We start from the raw sequence: 25029 nt of genomic DNA on the forward strand, positions 1-25029 counted from the left end.
GCTCAATGGAGCCAACATAGCCACAAACATTGTGGTTGGAGACTTAGTACCTCCCTGTTGTTCAATCATCTGGTTGGCCTGATACATCAGCATTTTTAGTTGTCTCTATAATGGCAAGTTGAGCTTTCTGGAAAAAAGGCTGTGTCCTCTATCATTAAGGAATCTGTTCTCATCCATTGTCCTGTTTCTAAGTCTTTCCACAAAACTAAGCCTGACAAGTATTGTAGGAGCCCTGTGTTGCTCAGCAGCGGTGAGACTTTTTTTTTTTTGGGGGGGGTACCAGGGATTGAATTAAGGGACACTCAATTTCTGAGGAGCATCTCCAGCTGTGTTTTGTACTTTACTTAGAGACAGGGTCTCACTGAGTTGTTGAGGCTGGTTTGAACTTCCTCAGCCGCCTGAGCCATTGAGATTGCAGGTGTGCACAACCAAACTGGCTGGCAGCAGGAAGACTTTTAAAAATTTAAAAATTGTAATGTTAAAACAAGAAGAGTATGACAAACAAATTTGTGGAGTACTATTGCCCCCTTTTGTCTTTTGTAAAATAGTTGAATAGTTGGTATATTCTGGAACATCATTAGCCTTAAATTGTAAAATATAACTGAGTACTGTCAAAGAAGCTAAGTAATGAGAAACAACATGAGTGTCTTCTTTATATGATCAGTGGCAAAAATGAAACAAGAACAAGTATCAATAATAACATGAACATAACATGGTTTGCCAAAGTTGAGGGGTATGAGTTATATCCCTTTGCCACAGTTGATGTGGTTATAAACCATGGGGATTTACCCAAGTGGGTGAAGCTGGAATGTGAGTCAACACTGTGGGCAAGAGGGAACAATTTGCTGAGCTTCCTGTCATATAATATGATTTTTGTGTGTGGATTGGAAGCATTCTGATGATGTGAGGAATGAGAAACTTGAGCACAGTCATATGGAGACATTTGTACATGGGCCAATATAAGTTTATCAGCCTAAGCATTATTCAATGTTAAAGACCTGGAAGTTTAGAATGAGCTCTAGTATGACCAATGAAACAAAGATATTGATGCACTTGAGCTGTTTGTTGTAAAGTATGAAATAAATGGAAACAGAAGACACAGGGAACAATTAATGTTGCAGATCAAATTTGAAGGTCGTTTTTTGGCAGAATTCTTTCCTGTGAGATGTCAGTCTGTTCTCTTAAGTTTTTGAACTGATTGGATGAGACCCTCCCACAGTGGATGGTGAGAATTACATGGATTATGAGGCCAGAGGTGTGTGCTTGGGGCATCTGAGACACTGGCGTTCCCTGATCATGTTTTTTGAACTCTAAATCTTTCTGAAACATCAGGGTTTATTATGGCATTGTTCATGAACAGGGGTGATCCATATGCTAGAAGATGGTTTATTTTCCAGGTGGTTGGCCAACCCCAAGGTAGTGAAACTTGTACCCTGTGAACAGACCTCACTGATGGTGGACACCCCCTGAGCTTGGCTGGTTACTGCCCTACACCCTAACCCTGAACCTCTAGGCAGTGGTGGAACTAAGAACGTTGAGGTCGGAGCTTCTGGGACTATTAGAGAGTGTCCAGCATTCCAGGTAGAGGGAAGTAATGCTTGGAGATGTAAGTGTTCAGTGGTTTTCTCTGTGGTAGCAGATGCCCTTCCTGGCTGGGTGACAAGCTCCAACAGAGCCAGCTGTTCAACCCATGTTCCCGAGCACTTAGGCCTAGCCCCAGATACCTGACACACTTTTCTGCCATCTCATAGATCATCTGATCAAAGGTATGCATTGCCATTCCTGAAGACCCCTCCACAATCCCTCCTCCAGATTCATGGTAGGCTCCAGTCCAGATAGGGGCCAAAGCACTGGCCTGGGTTCATCAGGATCAGTCACAATCCACAACCCACACTTCATTGCAAGTTGACCTGACCCAACACAGGCCTTGCCTTTGCCTCTTCTGTCCAATCACTCTGACCACCCCATGTGGGCTCCCTGCATCCAGGACATGCTCTATATACTAGAGAGAACATCAAGTACTATACTGGAATCTGATTTCTCTTGAGTTCTTGATGTTTTTGTGTATTGTGACCTGAATGCTTTGGCCTGCAGAATGCATGAGTGAATGCCCTAACCTCCATGAGATGGTGGCTTCAGCGGCTCTTAAGATTTTAATGATGTCATCAGGGTAGAGTTCCCATGATAGTACTAGTGCCCTTGTAGAAAAAGGAAGGGATGCTAAAGCTCTCTTAGCCATAGGAGGTCACAGGCAAGGTAGCCATTTTCTCAAGCCTGGAGGGAAAAACCTCACTGGACATTAAATCTCGCACCATCTTTCTGGGGTTTCCCAAATTCAGAACTGTGAGAGATGAATGCCTGTGGTTTCAGCTTCCCATTCTGTAGCAGTACATATGGCAGCCTTATTTGAGTGAGACAGAGTACAGAGTGCCCTGGGAGCAGGGTTAAAGCCTGAGACAATGATGTACATCTCCACGGAGGATCCAAATGGAATGAGTACTCACTCATGAATTCTGCAGCACCTCAATATCCTAAGCAGGAATTCCTCGGAAAAATGTGGTTGGGTGTCCAGAGAGATCTATACTGGTGCCTCCCCCCCGCATCTCCAACACTAGTTGTGATGTTGCCTGCCATGAACAATCAGATCTATGCTAGAAGGTGAAAATACTAAGTGAGGGACAATCATGTGGAGTCAGAGAACCAACTCTCCATCCTGGCTCACATTACTTCCAGGAATCTCCTGTGACCTTATATCCCCTGAGTGATGGTGATGCTCATTGAGCACCAAGATTGCTTCACTCACAGGATTGTGATGGGCACCTGAGATAAGGCCCATTTCCTCCCCTGGTGTGATGAACTTGGTTGGGAATATAGGTCTCTCAGCTTATCCCTCCCCCCTCAGGATGTTCCCTCTAGTTTTCCTACATCCCAGCCTCCTTTCTCCATGCCACACTTTTCCATCCATCCCCACTGTCCAGCATCACTCAGTAGAGGAGAACGAAGCTGTCTTCAGAAACACTATTTCCAGGCTTACTTCTAGAAACCTGATTAATGTCAGAGGGGCCTGAAGGCTCAAAAGCAGGTCTCTATCCAACTGAGACAGGAGGGCTCAAAGTTGTCAATAGGTACTTGATAAAAATTTGTGACCCTGATTCTGAAGGCATGGAACCTGGGTCCTATGGAGAACCATGGAGTTAGATTGCACATGACAGACCACAAACAACTTCACTTCCAATCACTTTTGTGCATGTCTGAAGTCACCCCAGTTCTTTATCTCACAAATGACACTAAAATTTGGCCTCCTTGCAATTTAAGTATTCTCCTTGGTAGAGTTCCACATTTTGTTAATTGGCAAACCATGTGATATGCAGCCTTCTTTTTTCCTCATTGATTTGTAGGAGAACTTGATTACATTACATTTGGGCCAGTCACACTCAGTATTGGTCAGGCTGGGGTCGGGGTGGGGCCAATACTACATATGGGAGGATCAGAGCACTGCATGAGTGGGGGGTGGGTCTGTCTTGGGATGCAGTCAGGACTTGCAGCCTGCTGGGTCCCCAGTGAGTTGCGGTCAGAACTGCAACTGTAGGGGGGAGAGGTATAAAGGTCGGCCTTGTCTTCTCAACAGGAAGCCTACACAGGGAGACCACAGCCATGCTGGGGATCAGTTGAATAATATTGTCCATCATCATTCAGGAGAGGAGAAAGAAGCTGTCTAGGAAAAAATTGTTTCCAGGGTTATTTCTAGAATTTACTTAATTGCACAGGGGCTTGAAGGCTCAAAAGCAGCTCTCCATCTAAATGAGACAGAAGGGCCCAATGTTCTCAATAAATTGATAAAAAATTGTGCCCCTGTCTGTGATGGCCATGGCTGCCACAAATGCCTCACAGTCACTCAGAGAGTTTTGCTTCCATAGCAGGTCCTCCCCAGACGACTCCAATTTGCAGTGCTCAACAGGACTCAACCCTTTGGGACCCCCTTCAATGGTCCTTAGTGTGGAGTGCCCTAACCATGCCTAAGCAGAAATACTGTGGGTATCTTGGAAGGACACTGTGCATGCCTGAGTTCACCTTTTAAATCAAATAAGTGGAGAACTGCAGGAACTGCTAGGTGCAGTTGTCAGATGATCTCCAGGGAACTGATGGAAGAGGCTGGCTACTGATCCCAAGAAGGCAACATGGCAGTTTCGATCACTAGGAGCTGAGGGTCCCTGACATTCAATCTCAGAACTAGTCACACTAAGATCTGAGAGCCACCAGTTAGTCCTCAGACCTCAGAGCTGTGAATACCAAGGGAGATGTGCTTTGCCTCTTTGTGATTTCTCTTCATAGCAGGCCCTCAGATGATTGGTAAGGGAGATGTTTAACAGGCAAAGATCATAGAGGGATACACAGAGAAGATCCCCTAAACCAAGAGAGGCTTTTCCATGGGGTGATGAGTTGGGTTTTGGAATCTTGTCTGTTTTCTCCCAGGATTAGGGGGAGGACTCATCTAAATCTGGAAACAAGACCCAATAGATGGACACTTGTGCACCCTGGGTCCTGGCAACCCCAGTTATCACCTCTCAGTTCTCACTGCATGGAGGTGCACAGAAAACATGGCAGAAGGCAGAAGCTGGAGATTTTTTTTTCCTACCAAACTGCCTTTATTCCCAGTGACAGTCAAACAAGGTACAGTTTCCCACCCAGGATTGAACATTGTGACCCTCCCCTCTCAGTACCTCCCCCTACCCTCTTTCTACATTTACTATACCCTCCCACTCCCTACATTTTTCTGAGAACCCACAGGAACTGTCCTATGTGATGAAGAACCTTTGGACCTTCCAACACAGAATGAAGCCAGGTGAGATCTTGCCTGAGGGGCAGCCACCCCAGAGGCCACCAGTCAACACGACTGTCCTCAGGGCCTCTTCTTCTTTTGGTTGCCTGATGATGTGCACTTCCTCTTCTGAGGCTGTGAGGTTTGAGCCAGCTCCAGATCCACATCTTGCCCTCCAGTGACCTGGAGGGGAGGCCCAGTGCAGGGCGTGTTTTTCATGAAGCATGTGCGTCCAGTGAGAGCACTCTTCATGGACATGGCACCTGGAGGAGGGTGGGAGCTGAGGAGTCCTCTCTGGGGAGGTGGGGCCTGGATTTCTTGATCTCCTGAGCACAGGGTTTCTATTGGAAGGGCCTGGCTCCGGGACAGTTCCCAGGGCAGCAGGCGGTGCTGGGAGCTAAGGAGGAAATCCAGGCTTTGGAGGTCCTCATCCACACTGCAGCCATTGGCTGTCTTATGTGGCCGCCCAGAAGAAGTGGCTTTTCTGGGACCCACTACACTTTTGTTCCCCAGGTTTAAGGAGGAGGATCTGCCGTTTGGGGGAGGATGGTTGGAGTGGATGGTCCCCAATGAAGAAGACCCTTGACAGCCTTGGAGGACAGCAGTGTCCTTTGAACCCAGCAACTCTGGCTCGGCGGTCCTGCTCCTCTTCACGACCTGGGAAGCCACCTCTGTGGACCAGTCCTCCGTGCTGGCCCCTTGATCAGTGTGATGTTTCCGCTTCTCTGCACCTTGTTTGGCAGCTGCCTCAGAAGCTCTTGTGTCCTGTTGGGACATATCATGACCCTGAGGCACCTGCAAAGGTGCTTCTTCACAAGATGAAGGAGGATATGGGCACTGGCCAACTCTTCTTCATGCATGAAATGGGCCACAGGGATTAGGACAATCATATTTCAGTGGGAAGTGGATCTGTTACTCATCTTGGTCTCATAAAAACACACTGAGTGTCTGCTGGACACTCCCCTGGGCTTCCTTTCTGCTTGATATCCTGAACCCTTCCATGGCTCTCATGTCTCCTTCCTTTTTTTTTTTTCCATCCTACATCATGTGTCCTGGAACAGACTCACTCAGGGAGCCATCACAGACAGGATAATGATAACATCCTCTGGGCCACATGAGTAAGGTCCTGTGCCTTCTTCATCTACCTGCTATCCCTTGCTCCCCTCTCCACCTGTGGTAATTCCCTTTCCTGTATACTTGTGTCCCTTTGTCTCCTAGTCTGCCAGGTATTGCTCTGTGCCTTGGTGTCTGTTCTGAAACCCTGGAAACCCTCGTGTCTCTACCTCCTTTGTTCTACCTGGTGCCCCTTTCTCCTTGTCTACCTTTTGTTTCGTCCCAACCCCTCTTGTTCCTGCCGTCCCTGCACTTTATTATCAGGTGTCCCTGCCTCTCTTCTGTACCACCTACCCCAGGTCTACTGGGAGACCTTCCTTCTGCTTTCTACCTGGTCAGTGGTGTGTCTTTCCTGCTGCTCCAGTTCTTTTGTCAGAGCCAAGATATTTATATGTGGCTTGTTGGAAAGTATTTCTTCCAGGAAGCGAGGATGAATTATACTCTCTGCCTGGGATGAGAAGGAAGAGAGTGTGAGTGAACTTGGGAGGAAATGGCCCCAAGTCAAGAGGACTTCTAGGAGAAAGAGGAAGCAATAATAATCCCATGCTCATTTGCATCATGGGGTTGTTATATCCCAACTACCAGCTACACCCATGTATGAGTGCACATGTGTGCATGCACATTCTCTCTCTCTCTCTCTCTCTCTCTCTCTCTCTCTCTCTCTCTCACTCACACACACACACACACACACACACACACACCATAATAATAATAATAATAATCTGAGATTCTAAGCCAGGAAACTGAATTCCATGAGTGCCGAAACTTTCTATACACCAAGATTGTAGGCCCAGCTCACCTTGTTGACAAAGTTCTCATCAACATAGCTCAGGAGACTTGGATGTGGGTGTAAATCATCCGGTATTGGCTGTTGCTCTAGTCCTTCCTCTCCCAAGTTTGCGCCAAGCTCTTCTGTAGACAAGTAGGAGGGCTCCCACGTGGCAAAGTTTGTAGGCCCGAATAGCTCATCCATGATGTCCATGTACTCTTGGATGGCTTCAGGTGGGATCTCCTCGGGCGCCTTGTTCTCTGGCCCTTTGGTCTTGGCCACCTTGTTCTTGCGTGCCTTGGTCTTGCGTGCTTTGGTCTCAGGCACCTTTGTCTCTGGTGCCTTGGGTTTGGCTGCTAATGAGCGGGCGGACCATACCTTAGGGTTGGTCTTTCTGGAGGTGCACGCTAGGACAGGGAGGACCAGAGTGGTGTGTGAATGAGGATTCCATGTTCATCCCAAATACTTGGTAGTAGGCAGGGTTCAGGGGACTTAACCTGGTATGCCATGCATGAGGACAACCTGACCCAGGAACCGAGGGATATAATAGTGCACCAGATGCAACATCTAGGAGATTCAAGTGGGAGGACATTTGTAGTGACTGGTAATGCATGCACTCTACCCTACCAGGACCCAAGTCCCAGGCAGATCTCGTGTTGTTTCTTTGGATAGACAAAAAGAGAAAGGAGATCCGTACTTGGCCCAGTCAATACACAGTTCATAGCTGAGTGGCAGGGACCTCAGGTGTTAGGGGCTTTTTTTCTTGTAAGAGTGAATCTCCAATACTGAAGGAAAAGTTCTTATTTGGGACAACAACTTGCCTTGGCCTTTTTCACTGTTTGGACACTATCATAGACTACTGTGTGAATGTGGGTACCCTACCTGGCTGTTGGACAGCCTCAGGGACTGGAGGCCTTCGGATTTCCAGCCTCGGAGTTGCAGGAGGAGGTCGGCACTGGAAGACCCCTGACAACTGCATCCTTGGATCTTCCATCTCCTCTGCAGCCTCAAACTCCATGAACCTTGATGGGATTTGGGTAAGGCAGGCACAGGCTGAGCTGAGAATCAGGTTAGCCATACCAGGCAGGTGCTGGTGTGGGATTCTAGGCTATGGAGTATTCTAAGCTATCATTCAGGAGCTAGTGGCAGGAATGTGGAGTTGCTTCCTGAAGTAGGTCCGGCCAGTGACAGGAGGGAGCTGCTACAGAGGAAGAACTACAGTTCTCGGGAAACACTACATCAACTAGCACCTTAAGGGAATCAGATCTGAGGGACCCAGGCAGGGCCCCTAGCTGATCCTTGTTCTGGCTCTCTCCTGTTTCTGCCAGGAACCACATGATCAGTTTAGTTGTCGAAAATGGTCAGGGATGTGATTTATATCAGGGAACACCAGAGGTCCTGACCCAATTCAGGGGTACTGAGGCTGGGACCTTGGGCCCTGAAAGGATCATCTGGGATACCAAATTACAGGCAGGGTCATGTGGAAGTGAAAGCTAAGCTGAGAACATTGGGTTTCTTCCAATGAGGGTGGGTTCTTCCCTTCCCTTGTTAGAAAGGCTGGGATTATATGGAGCAAAGGAAGTAAGGACCAGAGACATGTCCTGGGGGCACCTGAGGTGGTGGCTGGCCCTGACAATGCACTTCCCACCACCACCCTCTTCTGGAACATCAGGTTGAAGTAGTGGCCACTTTGATGAGTTATAATGGACCTCACTCTATAAAGAGGTACCAGTTCCCAGGCAGGTGGCCCGAGTGAATCTAGTGCAACTTTTGCCCTCTGCAGAGCCAGCAAAGCAGCAGCAGACCCTCTGGCTGGGCTGGTACCTCCTCCCCATCCTGACCCTGAACCTCAAGGCAGAGTTGGAATCAAGAATATGGAGCCTGGAGTTTCTGGGATTGTTGCTGAGAGAATGCCCAGGCCTCAAGCTAGAAGGAGCCACTATTTGGAGAGCTAGATGCCTCGGAGCCCAAACATAGGTAGGTGACAGGCTGTACCAGACCTTGCTGTGCAAACCATGATCCCCCATCAGTAGGCTCTGGGCCTTGAAAACTGGCTCACTTTTCTGCAGTCTCAAAGAAGACCATCCGATCAAAGTTGCTGGTGCGCTGCCATTCCTTCAAACCCTTCCTCAGGCCCTCTTCCATGGTCATGGTGGGCTCTCGTCGGGACAGAGACCGAAGCACTGGGCTGGAATTCATCAGGATCAGTGTCCACAAGGTCACCCTTCTTTATCAGTAGACCAACAACATAATTTCCTACCTTTGTTATATTTGCCCCATGATGTTCAACTCCAAGTATTGACATTGGGACTCCAGGATACTTATACACAACTTTAACACCAAGGGCTACATTGACCAGCATGATTGTGATTGGATTCCTCAAATATCATTGAGGTGTACCATGTGATGAATGTTTTTATCCCCCAACATTCACCCGTTGAAGCCCTAACCCCCAATGGAATGGTGTCTGGAGACTGCGTTTAGTGCTTAGAAGGTTAGATGAGATCCTGAGGGTGGCGCTTCATGAGGGCATTAGTGTTCTTCTGGGAGAAGGAGGAGACACTGTGAGGACACAGGTGAGCCAGCTGTCTTTTCAAGCAAGGAGAGGAGAGAGCAATCATGGGATTTTAGGTCAGTTACCCTTTACCTGGGAATCCTGACTAAAGAACTGTGAGAAAGGAATGCCTTTTTGTTTTTTCACAAATTTTCCATAGCATCATGTATGGTGTCCCAGGCTGACTGAAGACGGTGCACAGAATGGCCTAGGAGCAGTTACAAACTGGGGCAAAGTTGAACATTCCCATGCAGTATCCAAAGACAGCTTCCCCTCGAGTGTGACATCACCAGAGGGTCCTGATCAGGAGTTCATGACAATGTGTATGGGTAGCCATAGATTTCTGGGTTGAGGCCAGCACCACTAAACCCACTTGTGGTTGGGACGTCCCTTGTGCTGAGAACAATCAGGTCTATGGTGGAAGGTGAAATGACTGGGGGAGGCATGGAGTCAGACAGCCAACTTCGATTCCTGGCCCACATTACCCCCAGGAACCTCCTCTGACCTTGAGTCCTCCATGTGATGCTGATGATTATTGGAAACAAAGATTGCCTGCACTCACAGGCCTGTGATGGGCACCTGACATAAGGCACGTTTCATTCCCTGGTGTGAGGGGAATACATCTGGGAATGTAAGGGTCTCAGCTGGTCCCCTTACCCTCAGGACCTTTCGAGCAGTTCCCCTACATCCCAGCCTCCTCTTTCCAACCCATGCTTTTCCTCCTGACAGAGCTCAAGGGGGAGCCGGAGGAGAACACTCACATGAGGAAGCAGGAAAGTGCTTCCACATCAGGAGTCTGAGGAAGGTGCCTGCGGACCAGGGTCTTGAAGCGCTGCCAGCGCCGGAAGTTCTCATACACGCTGGGAGGTCTGCTGGTGTCATCTGGTGGCACTGCAGCTGGGAAGGTGGGTAGTGCGCCCTCCCCATACACTGTACCTGGCCATTGGCGTGCATTCATTGGGAACATGATGGGGGCCATCTGGGCAAATGGTCGTGGTGCTGGAGGGCGAAGGCCCAGGTGCCAGTGGATCCCATAGTTTTGAATCCCTCCACTGTCTGAGGCAGGTACAGTGGTCCTCGGGGCAGAAGGTGCTGTGAGGAATGGAGCAGGATGCTCCACACCCCCACAGAAGGCCCCTGGGGCCCTCCAGTTGAGGGGTGCCTGAGTGTGGATAATGTTCTGAATATGAGGAGGCCCCACTGGCCTCAGTTGTGGCCCATGTTTTCCAAAGGTGGACAGCCCTGGCACATATGATTGTCCAGGGTAAGTGGACAGCACCAGAGGGTTACCCTGAGAGATAGGCGCAGTCACCCTTGGTGCCGGGGGCAGCTCCCAGAATGGCTGGTGTGTTGGCACAGGGGCAGCTGGAAGAAAGGGTAGGCCCCTGAACGCAGACACGTGGGCACCAGGAGTGAAGTTCATGCCTGCTCTCCGTGATGCAGATGCTGTGGAGGCAAAGCAAAGCGGAGAATGGAGGAGGGAAAATGACAGCAGTTTCTTACTCAGTGGAAATCTGAGAACAAATGCTCCCAGCTCAGGGCCCTTGGGCAGGGAAATTGTGCAGTTTGCAAATGTCCCTTTGAGTGAATTTCATGCTGTGTTCCTTTAGTCATAGTTCTACCCTGAGAAATCTCATTTTCACTACACCAGGATTCCCAGTTGACTGTGACACCTCAGCTTTCCCTGATTCTGAGAGGCCCCTTGTGCATCCTTTGCAGACACTCCATTGGCCTCCTAGGTGACTCCCTAGAAATGGATCAATTTGACCCTATTCAGTGGCACCATGCCCCTCCTCATTCTCACCACTAGGAAAGGGATCTTCTCCAGGGCAAATGCAGGGGCTTTAGGGTCCCTTGTGAAGGTGACAGATTCTAAAAATGATTCCCCCATCACCTCCTCAGCCTTCCTTTTGCTAATACTCCTTGTATACCCCTCCACTTTTTTCCTAGGCATCCACACACAAACAAGAAACACCTGATTTAGATGTCTGCCTAGCTAGAGGCTGAGGAATTGTGTAGTTCACCCAGGAGCACATCCTGCCCAGCATGTGGGTGCTTCTCCCAGCACTTCCCACACCAAACACTAATGGGGGACAGAGCCTGGCCATCTGTGATCCTAGTGCTCACTGGTTCCTGCCATAATGCAGGGAGCTCCTTTCCCAGGGAAGAGGTCTATGTGATAGACACTGAGTCCCACAGATCCTCTCCTGGGCTGACTAACAAAGGTTACTGAGGTTTATGAAGTTGATGGGATGGTGAGGATTGGGGTTTTCCAGAGGTTTTCACAGACACTGGTCATTTTTTTATTGGGCCTGGGAATTAGAGCCGTTCTGATGTCCTTTTCCTTTGCACTCCTAATAATGGGAAGGGAAGTGTCACAGAGACTCAGGCCTGCACCAGCTGCTACCTGCAGCAAGGTTGTTGGGAGCACATTCCTGTTCACCAGGACATTATGCAGAGTGAGGTCAAAGAATGGGAGGTGTACCACACTTCAACACTTGCATGTATTAATCAGGACAGCTGCCTAAGTTCCAATGACAATATGAGTAGAGCCCCTTCCTAACTGTGTGCTATACTCCTTCCTATCTTCAAAAGAACCCAGTCATCTTCAAACCTGATCCTGGAAAATGAAGAGCACCCCACATGTGCTCCCTTATCATGGAGTACCAACCAAACCATGAAGGTAAGCCAAAGTCTTCTGTGTTGACTTGAAAACAATGAGCTGAGGCTACACACAGAGAGTGTGAAAGTGATAACGATTCAGAAGATCCCCCAGAGGCCCAAATCTATGTTGGCTAAGGTTTCCTGGGTTCCTTGCCCTTCTGGAATCAATGACACCTGCTGTCTGAATGGAAGGAGAAGTTTTCCTGGGCAGGAAGTTTGTGAGGGACCCTGGGCTATGGCAGTTGGAGTGCCCTGCAGCCTCACCCACAGAGACTATATCGCACGGCATCTGTGGTCATTGAGATCCCCATTGGGCACTTTTCTACTTAAGAACACTTCTTACCCCTGCCCACTTAGGATCTGAGACTCTCAGTCAGTCCCCTCAGAATGATATCCCAGGCAGCTTCCATGTGTCTGAAGAATGGACACAGGGCTCAGCATCTTGACTCCAGGAAGCCCTCACTGTGACACCATCTGTGACTGCCTAAAAAACCATGCAGTGACCTGGGTCCATTCTACAAGGAATCAATCCCGTGGCCTCTCTCCTTTCTGCTGACCCAGTGTACTTCCCCGGATTAGTTTGGACCTGGGTCTTAGGAGCCCTCCTCCCCATGAGCAGTATCAGTCTTCCCGGGGCTTCCTGGGCCATGTCAAGTGTACTGTCTAAGGCTCTTTCCTTCCCTTCCTTCTATTCAATCAGTTGACCACAGGGTAAGTGCTCCATCCTAACTCCCAAGGGTTTGGGGGGTGACTGGCCCTCAGATAACAGACCCCTGACTGTCCAGGCTCACCTCCTTCTGAAGTTCAGGCAGGACACCTGACACAGTGTCTCACAGTCTCCACAGTGGGAAACGTCAGTACAGGACCCAGAGAGTGACCTGTCTGTAACGGATGCTCAGGGTCCAACTGAGCCAAGCTGGCCAAAGTTTAAATGTAAACCACAGTGGAATGTTGGATCCAGACATTCTGCAGGGGGGGGAGGGGCCAAGGACAGCTGGCCTGGGTGGAGGGGGGGCTGGGCAGACATTCCATGAAGAGCTCTAATAGGTATAGAAGAACCTTGAGTTCCCTTCAGGCAATTCAGGGGTGACACAAGTGGTGTGTGCCTCTGGGACATTTTGAAGTAGTTTCTAAAATCCACAGGAGAGGGGTGTGACAGGTGGCCCTGTCTTTCAACAACCAAATTGTCTTTGCTTCCAATGATGGGCAGGACCAGTGAGCCACAAAGTCACCGGTATGAACAGTCAATACTCTAAAAATCTGTGGGGTATGGATTGTGTTTTATGTATAAAGTGTTTTTTTCCTGGTTGTTTTTGTTGGTGATGATTTTTTTTTATCCCATCCCTGGCTTGCAAAACACACAGTTTGGTGTTCATGAAATATTAACACCTTACTATAAGTCTTTTCAATAAATGGCAGGAGGGGGCAAACCATGATATTCAGGCACTAAAAAGAAGCTTCTTTCATTCTTTCTTCCCTTGTCATTTCTTTTGAAGCAGTGATATAAAATATGCAGTGCAGAAAAACTATGTTCTCATTCCACAGGTTTTTAAAATTTTTAAAAAATAATCATACACTGTAATGAATGCTGGAGACCAGATTTTGAAAGCAAATTTTATTTGCTAAACCAAGGTCAAATTGAGGGCCTTGTATACTCTTGGTCAGTGCTTTGCCACTGAGCTTCAGCCCTTACCCCATGCAATCAGTTTGCACTGCTTCAAACTGCTAGACCACAGGTGCTCATATAATAACACTAGTCAAATTCAATTTGTGCAAACTGGCCATGGGAAGGAGCACAGGGTAGAGAGCTTCCTTAGCTTCCAAGGACTGCAGCAGGGTGGTCTCTACTGTAGGCATGACCAGTTTGTAACTGCGAAAATCACTTTGTCATTTCAGGTGCTCCCACTGAAAGAAGGACCAGCCCAGAGGCTCTTTATGGGGAGCCTTCTTGCCGGAGACACCTTGCAAGCTTCCCGACCCATTTCTTCCTCCTGCAGGGTCACCGCTGTCCCTCCTGCATCCCTCGCGCCTGAGCACATGCTTGGATGGAAGGGCGCGCTCACAGGCTGCCATCCAACGGCTCCAGCGTCCATTGGGGGCTCCTGCAGGGAACGGCACGGGCGCGAGCACAGACAGCGGGTTCCCAACGGCCAGCTGGGCTCCCATGGCGGCGTCCAGACTCAGTCCCATAAGCCTCTAGGTACTGGACCCGCGAACCTCTTCGGTCCCCACTGTGTCCCTGCCCGTTCCTCTGGCCCCTGCGCCTCGCCAGACAGCCCAGGCCCAGCCTTGCCTCCCCAGGGATGCAGGCGGCCCGCAGCAGGCCTGGCAGTGAGGGGCGAGATGGCCAGTGCGGCGCCCATGTCGACGCATCCTCCATCCATGTCCCTTGCAGCCTGTGTGAAACCCGGCTCCAGGGCACCTGTTTGGTGCCTGAGAAGCGCGGTCCTGGTCAGCAGGTCTAAGGCTCCTGTAGGTGTCTGACAGAGTGGTGACTGTCATCTTCTTGTTCCGCCTGAAACCTGTGAATGTTGGGGACACTGTCAGCTGGCATCAGGGTTGTTAGCTGAAGGCCGCTCATTTCCCTGTCCTTAGCAACTTTGCAGAAGGGAACACACTGAGCCAAGTGTGCTGAGTCTGCTGTGGTCACCCCGTGATTGACGGGCCATCGTAGGTGGGCTGTTGGTGGACCCATCTGGACAGAGCACCTAAATGATGATGGGAGAACCGTTTGACCACAAGTCGTGTGCAATAAAGAGAGTAATGTTGTCTTATTAATTTGTGGTGCTTGTGTACTGCGGCAGTGAAATTGATGATATGGTCTCGCGTATGCGTTGGTGGGCTGTTGGGGGCCCCTGTGGATATTTCTGTGTGCCAGGAAGTTTTCCTTCCGTTTTGATGGGCATGAGATCACGGGGGTGGATATTTGGGTGAGAAAATGAGATGCTGCGCTGGTCCTGGATGGTTAGTAGGAGTTCAGAGGGCTCTGGTTGTTTTCGCTGTTCCTTTGATGGGGTGGTGGGGTCCCTAATGTGTTGATGTGCATTCATAATTTGGATCTTGCTCTGTCTCGACTGCCTGACAAGAATGTGGTATGTGTTCAGAAGTGTGGGTCAGACAAAGTGGTGATGGTCATCTTCTTGTTCTGTGTGGATATTGGAGATCAAGGGAAATTAAGCTCTGGTTTTTGTAATATTTTACTTGTGGTGGTCTTGTATATATATATTTTTCCCACGAACACACCCTGGGGAGTTTGGATATATATGTGTTTGCATATGGGCTATGTTAAGGAAGGCATTTGGGTAGTTTTCTCTGCACTTTCAATGTGATTGTTATAGTTGGGAAATGGAGGAGGGATATTTGTACATTCTGGACATCATGTTTTGGTACAAGGGATTTTGAATAAATTTTATTTTCATTTCTCATGCACATGTACTTGAGTGTGTGAAAGCTGGTCGGTTACTAATTTCGTGGAGCAGTAGGATGGATATATTCATTGTGTGGTGTGAAGATGGCAGGCTTCTGCATTTTGGAAGACAGGGAGTTATTTCTTCATATTTGGGAGTGTGTGAGCTTGTATATGAAGATGAGATACCTATGGAGAGTTCCTTGTGTATTGAGTTTGTATTAACTACCCCACCTCAGGTGTGTGTGTGTGTGTGTGTGTGTGTGTGTGTGTGTGTGTGTGTGTTTGTGTTGTGGTAGTAGCAATAGTTGTGAAGAGGAAAATATTTAGGTGTCCCTTAGTAGATGTATTTAAGGGACATGGCAATTGAGGTCTGCTTCCGGGGGCCATATATGTATTAAGTAGATGAGACCCTCCGACAGTGGAAGGTAGTCAGTTTTAATCAAAGTCCGCTGACTGGATATACGAAGTCCCACCCCACGCCCCAAACAAAAACTTTCACAGTAACATTTAACTGGTGTTTGGCCCAAACTGCTGGGTATTTGTGCCTAGCCAAATCAGTACATGGAGTTAACTATTACAGTAACATTGAATAATCTTCCTTGTAGAATCCAGCATGTCCCAGGGTGGACAAGCAGAAAATTAAGTTTGGCTGAAACAATTTTCAGAGAAGTTCAGGAAAGACAGTTATGATATGTGCCTGAGAAGCAGAGAACCGACTGATAAACTGAACTACTACCACTTGCAGTTGGCTCCTCTTCCACCCTCTCATGAAATGTGCTTTCCCCTCCCAAAGAGATAACAACCAAAGTGTTCATTCACTGCCAGAATGTAGTCAGAATCCCATATCTCTGTATGATTCTCACCAGTCCACATGTGAGACCCAGTTTGACCTTGCTTAAGTCACAGCTGTGAATTCCAAATACCAGCATACAGTGTTAGGCATATGCAGCCTGCTGTAGGAAGTATAGAATGAGGTATGTGTTGTGATTTGGATCTTAAATATCCACGAAGGGTCTATAAATATTTCCTCATCAGCCTCTGGCAATATTGAGAGGTGATGAAACAGTAGGCGGTGGGTCCTACTGGAAGGAGGTTGCATGGTTGTGGACATGCCCTTGAGGGGGATATTGGGACCCTGGCCTCATGCTGTCTACTTTTCAGCTGCCATGAGGTGAGCAGCATTACTCCAATGTGTGATCTCTGCCATGATGTTCTACCTCCATGGAGTCTCCAGAACCATGAAGCTGACAAAGTATACATAGAAAGAAATCTCTGAAATGTTCAGTCAAAATAAAATTTTCTTCCTTGTAATTGGTTTACCTTACATATGCTTTCAAAGCCACAGAAGGATGATAATGTAATGAGGTAGATTAAAGGTCAAAATGCCTGCTCTATAACACTTCTTAGATATTGCAGGGCAGATAATTTAATGTTATCTTTATGGATTGGAGTTTATTACTCAATTTGACAAGAGTTCTTTCACATTATTGTTTACTCAATTTTTTGTAGAGCTCCTGGGTCTTTTCTCTGAGAAAACTTTCTGTTGTCATCTTGGATTTTTCTTTTTTTAAGTTTTTTTCTTTTCTGTGGATGCCGATGAACATGATTTATTTGTTTGTTTGATTTACTCTTAAGGTTCAAACCCAGGGCCTCACACATCCTAGATAAGCACCCTGGCACTGAGCTACAACCTCAGCCCCTTGGTCTTTTCCTAACTAGACATTGACCAATATGCCCTTATCTTTGGGTTTCTCATCCAGAGTCTTGCATCTAGACAATTGGGAATACAAGGGTTGTTTTAAGTCTCAAAGATATTTGAACCCAGACTGGGCACTATTTTGATAAATATGTTCTCAGAAACAGTTTTCTTAATTCCTACAGTTATTCCTTAATTACTCTCCCTGATTCCATGGCATGCCCATGGTAACCATGAATACCATGGCATGCCCATGGTAACCAGAAATAAATTCCACCTAAGAAAGCAACTATTCTATTGAGCATACCATTCATGATATAGCCAGTAAACAATATTTACCCTTGTCATGTGAATTAAAACGCATATATGTGTATAAGTAGACATGTGAATCTATACATTCATATGTATATATGTATGTGTGGTATCATATGTGAAGTACAGATAACATTGAAAGTGTAAATGAAAACCACAAGATGTAATAGAGCTTTGTTTCAAGGAACAAGGGAAAGTAAATAAGGAAGAATTGTCAATATACAGAAGAGGGCCCTGAGGCCTAGATTCAGAAGTAAGCACAAAGTGCACTGCTGCAAGAAAATGTGGCCTTCTCCAGGTAGATGTAGGCTCATGTGGTGATGTGCAGAGGGGATATTATTTGGAAGAACTGAAGAACTCTCAGATGAGTAAACCTGCATGAACACTTGTTTGGGCTGCTTACAGAGGAAGTTGCTCTCTTAGTGCCCTTTCTGCATGTTGCTCACCCACTAAGCATTAAAACCTACATATCCTGGTATATATGGGGCAGGAAGGAAATTCAGAATTAGCATCAGGAGAGAAGAGGTTCTCAAACATCTTAGGCTTCTTTGGGTTAATTTAGATGCAATCACAAACAGGCAGAGTACAACTAGCTCCCTTAGTATTAGCAGTTCTGCGGTTGGAGTGCCAGGGGCTCTCAGATTGTAGCATTAGCAGCACTCCCCATATGTCCCTGGCACCCTGAGCCAGCAACTCTCTATCATGGAAAGCCATCACCAAAATGCTTCAAAACTTCATACATCTTTAAACCTCTTGAATTCAGTAAAGAGAGAAAAGTATTTATGCACTGTTTTATGATATCTTAATGTGCCACTTCCGTATTACACCATGTGAAATGCAACACTAGACAACCTTCCCCACACTGCACGTTTTCTTTAGAATTCATGGAAATGCAGGGTTGTGAGTTGAAGTTTCAGCTCAGAGGTGTGTATAGCACTCACCTAGCATGCATGAGGCACTGGGTTTGATCCTCAGTACCACATGAAAATAAAATGAAGACATTGTGTCCATGTGTAATTGAAAAATAAATACTCTAAAAAGTGCATGTGGCTAGTCAGAAAGTGTTTTGCACTTGGGAATTCCATTGGTTCAACTTCACTTTTTTCCTGAGTAAAAATATTATTTATTGTCTTTATTAAATGGAAGGAGAACCAATACTATTGGTCTAAGTTTATGCTAATTGGGGTTTGGAAAAGTTGTGCAGTGGGCATCCCCACTGTGGGCAGGATTTGTTGCAGAAGGATAGCAGATCGGCTTGCCTCAGCTCACTTTGGTTTTGGCCTGCCAGGCTCAGGTCTTCCTGAGGCAGGGGTAGAAGAGTCAAGGTCAATTAGATGGACTTATCAGAGGGACCCTCAAAACACTCAGGTTTTAAGGATATGCATGTACTGGTATACAGGAAAATGCATCTTTTAAGTCTAAAATTGAACCATTTGAAATGTTTCAAAATCTGGGATTGCAAGGTGAAAGGATTGAAGAGCAAGGATGTATGGGAACCACTACCTACCTCATTTGTTGATCTGAGGTCCTGTACTGGTTCCATTCCCCATTGGACTTCCGTGGGTGTATTACATGAACTTTAACAGTGTCTCAAGAGGCCCTGTTACTTGAAGTTACCTATTATAGCTTGTAACCATTGTTTAGCCTCTGGTTTCAGGGGATACTTGTTTTGGTGGGGAAAGGGTGTAGAATCTTTGAGATGAATCTGTACAGGAGCAGGTCCTATTGCTTCTCACCTTTTTCTCACTGTGTAGCCCAGACTTCTAGGTTAATCTGAGTTTCTACTAGGGGCAGACAAAGTACTAGTTCTGCTGTCATATGAGAAGTGTGATGCTTAGGTGGGTCAAAATATCTCTTTCCATAGGGCAGTGGGACTTTCAGGAATTATCAAAAGGACATGTGAGAAAAGATCTTCCCAAGAGCAGCTAAGAGGTTGGGAGAAATATCCAGTCACAGGCTTTCTTGACACTCACCTTATGGTTGTACTGTGAGAGGAGAGGAGGCCTGGGTTTGAGAGGAATTAGAAAAACTGGTACCAGTGTCAAGAAAGAAATTAATTTTCCTTTCCTTGACAGTCAAGGTTATCCTGGGCTCCTGTACAGAAATAAAAGTCTGAATAGTTGGGAACCTAAGAAGGATTTCCCAGGACCCATCACTCCTATGGTTGGACTGTTTGAAGTGAGGGATTTGTCCACTGGACTTGCCTGTGAGTGTATTCTAACCACCTGTGATCCCCTTCAGTGGCAGGTTAGGGTGTTGGTGGCATCCCTTTGTTTCATGGGCAGTCTTTCTTGTAATGTCCCTCTTTGCCACAGTTCTAGCAAGCTATGGTGGGAGCAATACCACTCTGGGGACCTTGTCTACTGCATTTAGCCATCTGTAGGGCTGTCCAAAGGGCAGTTGCCTTTCTTTTGTGTTCTCTCTCTCTCTCTCTCCTCATCTTCTTCCTCCTCCTCCTCTTGGTCATGATTGTAAAACACCCAAGTGGCATGTTTTAAGAGACTATCTAGAGTGTTGTCTCCTTTTTTCAGTAGATTTTGTAATTTTTTCCTAATGATTGAGTTACGAATTTGTTTTTTAGGTTGTTATGCTGGGGAAACAGGGGACACTGAGGTATATTTAATTAATGCTTCCCCGAGTCTTTCTAAAATGGTTGTGGAAGTTTCTGCATTCTCCTGTGTTACCAGAGAGTTTGAAATAATTTAGAGATTTAGTATGGGTTTTCCAAAAGCCCCATACCACACAGTTCCGAAAGTACTTTCCCTTCCATTGCCCCATGTGACCATCTGTATCCCATTTTTGATCCTCCTAGAGAACTGCCTATTGCTTTGTTGGCTGTTTCTTCTGAGTCTATTTCAGTTAGAAGGAGTAGGCCTCCTGGGACTTGCACTATATATCTTTCATCCCCAGAGGATTCAGCCACCCATAAAGCATCCTAGTGTTGAGTGCTAGAGAGAATTTGGTTCATTAACATCATTATGTCTTTCCAAGGTAGGTCAAAATTTGGTTAATGCCATGAAATATCTCTGTATATTTATCAAGGTCATCCGGGAATCTTTCTAAGTCACTCTCAATTTGTCTCAAGTCTTGAAGAGAAAATTGACCTGTATTATAATGAGTCTTTTGGGACTCTTTCCGATGACTTGTAGGTATAGGAAGGAGGCTGGTGTGCATTCCTCCTGATTTTCTATTCCCTGAGGATATTGGGTCGCTGTTGGCAAACCCTGAGTAAGGAGGGCATAAGTGCTTAGAAAAAGGCTTTTCTGTATTTGATCCTTGTCTAAGAGACACTGCTTTAAATTTTAGCCTTTCCTGCTATATTTGCCATCATACTCATACTTAGAGCCAGTAAAGTTCTATTCTATTTGCTGCAAATATTGGTGCTAATATAGCTTGAGAATCTTTGGATTGCATTTTTTTAAGTGTAGCCAAGAGTGAAGAATCTAATTTACATTGGTTGCACAATTTTGGGTTGTGTCTCCAGGAAAAAAAAAAAAAAAGAAAAGAAAAAGCTTGTTATGTATAGGGTACCTGTGGCCACTTTTTTCTCCCTTTTACAATTGATTTTTAAGTGTAAACTGGATTATAGTTTATATTTGCCTCAGGAGGCTATTTTTTCACATTCTCCAGCTGGTATTCAGGCCAAGCTTGGGCTTAGAAAAATACCAGACACTTCTTTAGGGTCTGAGTGTCAAAAAAATCGCAATGTTTCAAAATACTTCTTCAAGGAGTCCTATGTCAGGTGGAGTATAACCCATCTGAAAGACAAAGGGGAAGAAGACATCCCTTGGCATCCCTCCATTGTCATATTGAGGTATCCCTCAGTGCCATGTGGACCTGAAAGCCATGGATGACCACCCTTTGAATCCTGCTAGGTGGAGTAGTTGCTCTTAGCGCCACAAAGTACTATGATCCTCAAGACATGAGTGACCACATCTTGAGGCCTTCATAAGTTTGGGTATGGTCATATTAGTTGTGCTGAATAGTGCATTATTCAAAAATTCCTTTCCTGTGTCATTTCCCTCTTAAAAGAAGTGATCTTCTGTTTTTCTTTACTGTTTTGCCATGCATCGTGGAGGCAGTATAAACAGAGTTACATGTCCTTGAGGAACCTAGTTATTATGCTAAAAGAGAGCCATGTCCCTCTAGGTCATGTGCCCTGAAGAAGATTCTAGACTTTCCTAATATATTTGTTATCATACTCATTCTTAGGGCCACTAACGTCCTGTTGTATTACCACAAATATTAAATCTAATATGGTTTAAGAGACTTTGAATTGTGAATTGTCATGCTGTGTCTTCTTCTTCACCAGAATCCCCTCCATGCTGTGGGAAAATTTTTTTAAAAAAAGTATCTTGGCTTTCTCCCCTGGTGGAGGCAAAGTGCCTAATCTGAAGTCTAGACTAGGAGAGGGATGAACTGACAGGGTTCTTCTCTGAACAGGCAGGGTTTGGAAACCCAGAGAATGGGACCTTGCTCCTTAGTGAAGCTCACCAGAGACAGCATGGGATTTGGGTCCTAACAGGTGCACTAAGGATTGAAAATTCCTCAAAACCTCATTCATGTGTTCTATTGAACAATTGGGGTTTAAATGAGTATAAGAAATCAGAATCTGCATGATGTTTGCAGTGCATGTGTGAGACATAGAAAGGAAAAGAAGGGAAGAAAACTGGAGCAATAGACAATGTGGCTCACCCTCTGGGGATTAGTGTCTTATTGTTTTTCAAAGACCTTGGATAAGACTAAGACATTGTTTTAGGATCCAAGATACACCAGGTAAGGGACCCCTTCCCATCATTGAGTCCAGTCAGTCTGAAAGTGAAAAAAAGAAGCAAACACTTAATGGATCCACTGACCTGTTGTATTCCTCAGAGAGAGGTTGAAGCTGAGCTTGACCAACATTCCTACTTTAGTGACAAAAGAGATTATACAAGCCTCCTCCAGTAAGTCTGACACCTGTGGCTTTAGACTAGCAGCTGCTCTACTGAATTTTAGGTGGGTGACAGACATTAATTATTTTTGAAAGAGAAAGTGATTTCTAAAAGGAGTATAGAACTCCAGAAATGAAGGAGACAGTTTGTTGCTCCATTTCAGTCACCCTCCATAGAAGCCCCAATTTGGGCACAGAAAGAACAATCTTGATTTTCTACCCTTGTTAGCAGGTGAAACTGGGGTTTTCCTGCTTCTGCTGGCAGGTGAAGTCTTTGTCAAGTGCATATTTCTGCAGCTAAGAATTTGTGCTCCTCTCAAAGGTGGGTTATATTCTTCTATGTAAATGCAGAACTCAGTGGCTCGCCATCAATTCCTTTTCCTGAGATCTTTCTTGCAAATTCAAAGAATGAAATCTACAGACCAGGAAGAGTGAATGTAACAGTAGGATTTATTGAAGAACATGTATAGAACTCTTGCAGTGCAAGAGGGGACCTGATAGCTGGCTTTCTCTGACCAAGTGTGCTAGTCTAGGGGTTTATATTGCCCTTGCGTCACTGTGATGTGTCCAAGCTTATGCTGGTAAGGCTCTGGAAAAATACAAATGCTATTGTCCCAATTTATGCTAACTAGCACTTGGAAAAGCACTAACACTATTAGTTAGCCCCAATCTCACTCTGGATTTCCTCACTTTCATTTACTGTATGCTTTGGGAAAAAAGAATTTGAGTCATTGCTTAGTGGTGTGTCAGGAACTTCAGGGCCTGTGTACAGTGTGATTCTGCAGTGGCCATCACCCATGTGTGTAGGTGGGGATCTTGCAGGGTGATGGATCAGCTTGCCCCAGCTCACCTCAGTTCGTGAATGATGCTCCAACTTACATGGTCCATCACTCCCCTGTTTGCTGAAATTGTTATCAGTGACCTGTAGGATGCCTGTCTGACTTGCTATCTGGGGAGTAATGACAACAGGCAGAATGTATCTTGATTGTGTTGTTAGCTGAAGTTTCAAAGGGTGCCATGACTTCTTGCCCTAGAAACCAAGCCTTGTCCACCATTGCAGGAAGCCCTTTGTCATGCTGAATATTTGTTCAGCCTGGATATCTAGCCTCTTCCACAGGATCAGAAAAGAGGTATCTAAGTAAAATGCCATCCCCATTGCCAATTGTAGAAAATTCTATGATGGTTTAAAAGACTGAAGGCTCCAAACATCTCTCTTACATGAGACAGAAGAGAAAGGGCCAACACTTTCCCAGAGGCATTTAAAGAAATCTTTGGGGGCTTGGGTTGTGGCACAGTGATAAAATACTTGCCTAGCTGGTGTGAGGTCCAGAGTTCAGTAACCTGCACCGCCAAAAATACAAAAAGGAAAGAAAAAGTGGTTTCCCTGTCTTTGACATTCATGGCTGACCCAATTATGTCACTGTGACCTAGAATTATATTTGGTCAAAGTATATTTGAGATGACTCCATCCTTCATTCTCTTTCAATGATACCACCATTTGGAATCTCGTTAGCTGTTTTGCGTCTGCTGTATGAGGAGCCTCTTCCTACCCAAACCTCAGGGAAGTCCCATGGTTTCCTGGAAGGATACTGTGTGTGCTTGAGCCCACCTTTGTATTTCTTTTTAAGTAAATGAGCTTCCTTCCCAATCTCCTTATGCAAAAAGTGCCTGTATCACTTACCCTTGTGGTGCAGCATAACTCCTAGTGAGGCCTCAAGTACATGGTTATATTCAACCTATGCATGCCTTTTATCTCAAGTAGAGTAGGTAGAGCTGATTTTGCTAAGAACTGGTTACAGGAAAGGCTGCTGGCACTGAAAGCAGACCTGGAAGGTCACCCTGAGGGCAGTTATGAAAGAGAATGACAGAGAGCAATGGAGAGCTGCTAAGAGCTACTAGGACTGGCTGTTGAAAGAGTTCCTGGGAACTCTCAGTAGCCACTGTCTCCTCCTGTCAGGAACACAGTTGCAGAGCTATTACCACTGGACATTGAGGGTCACTGTCATTCACTCTTAGGGCTGTGAATGCTAAGATCTGAGATATGTTGTCCCTGGAATGTCAGAACTGATAATATTAAGGGAGGTGCACTTTTCCTATTTGTGGTTGCTCTCCAGATGGATGTTTGAACCCTCAGCCTGTTGGTAACAGAGATGGTTATGGGACAGAGTTCATGCAGGGATGTACAGAGAAGGCCCCTTAAATTAACTGAGGCTATGTAAACAACATAATGACTGGGTTTCTGTTAAGCTTTTGGTCTGTTTTTTCTTCCAGCATCAGTGGAAGGTGCAGGTAAATATGGAGGCAAGGGCTTGGCCCTGCATCTGTGCACCCTGAGGGATGGAATCTGCAGATACCCCCTCCTTTCAGTCCTCACCCCACAGAGTAGCACAGACACCACAGCAGAAGGCAGCAGCCATGAGAACATTTCTCTACTAAGTGCTTTTTCTTCACTCTTGACAGTGAACTCCCGCCATGTACAGCTTTGCCCCAGGTATGCACCTCTGTCCTTCTCCCATGCCAATTCCCACCTTTGGCCTTCCTCCTACATTCCCAGTGCCCTGGCCTTGCCCTCCCTTTCCTGAGGACTAGCAGGATCAGTTCTGAATGACAAGGATCTTTGCCCCTTGTGTTGCAGGATGTACTGAAGGGGAGATCTCACCAAGACCCTGCCTGAGAGGTTGGCTCACCAGATACCTATGCTACTGTCTTCAATGTCTCTTCTTCTTCCTCTGGGGTCTGATGACTGACATTTCCTCTCAGATG

General features: G+C 46.3%; 1 protein-coding gene across 1 annotated transcript; it reads right to left on the reverse strand.

The window, feature by feature from the left end:
* Window positions 1–4900: 4900 nt before the first annotated feature.
* Window positions 4901–10678, reverse strand: LOC144374942 (NUT family member 2F-like). The gene is made up of 6 exons (XM_078037667.1): window positions 10017–10678; window positions 8761–8889; window positions 7584–7723; window positions 6732–7108; window positions 6264–6380; window positions 4901–5584 (listed from the first exon to the last, which is right to left on the reverse strand). Exons 1-6 carry the CDS (start codon window positions 10676–10678, stop codon window positions 4901–4903), a joined length of 2109 nt encoding a protein of 702 aa, XP_077893793.1.
* Between the last annotated feature and the right edge of the window lie 14351 nt (window positions 10679–25029).

The sequence above is a fragment of the Ictidomys tridecemlineatus genome, unplaced genomic scaffold (genome assembly GCF_052094955.1).
Source record: "Ictidomys tridecemlineatus isolate mIctTri1 unplaced genomic scaffold, mIctTri1.hap1 Scaffold_960, whole genome shotgun sequence".
Lineage (NCBI taxonomy): Eukaryota > Metazoa > Chordata > Mammalia > Rodentia > Sciuridae > Ictidomys > Ictidomys tridecemlineatus.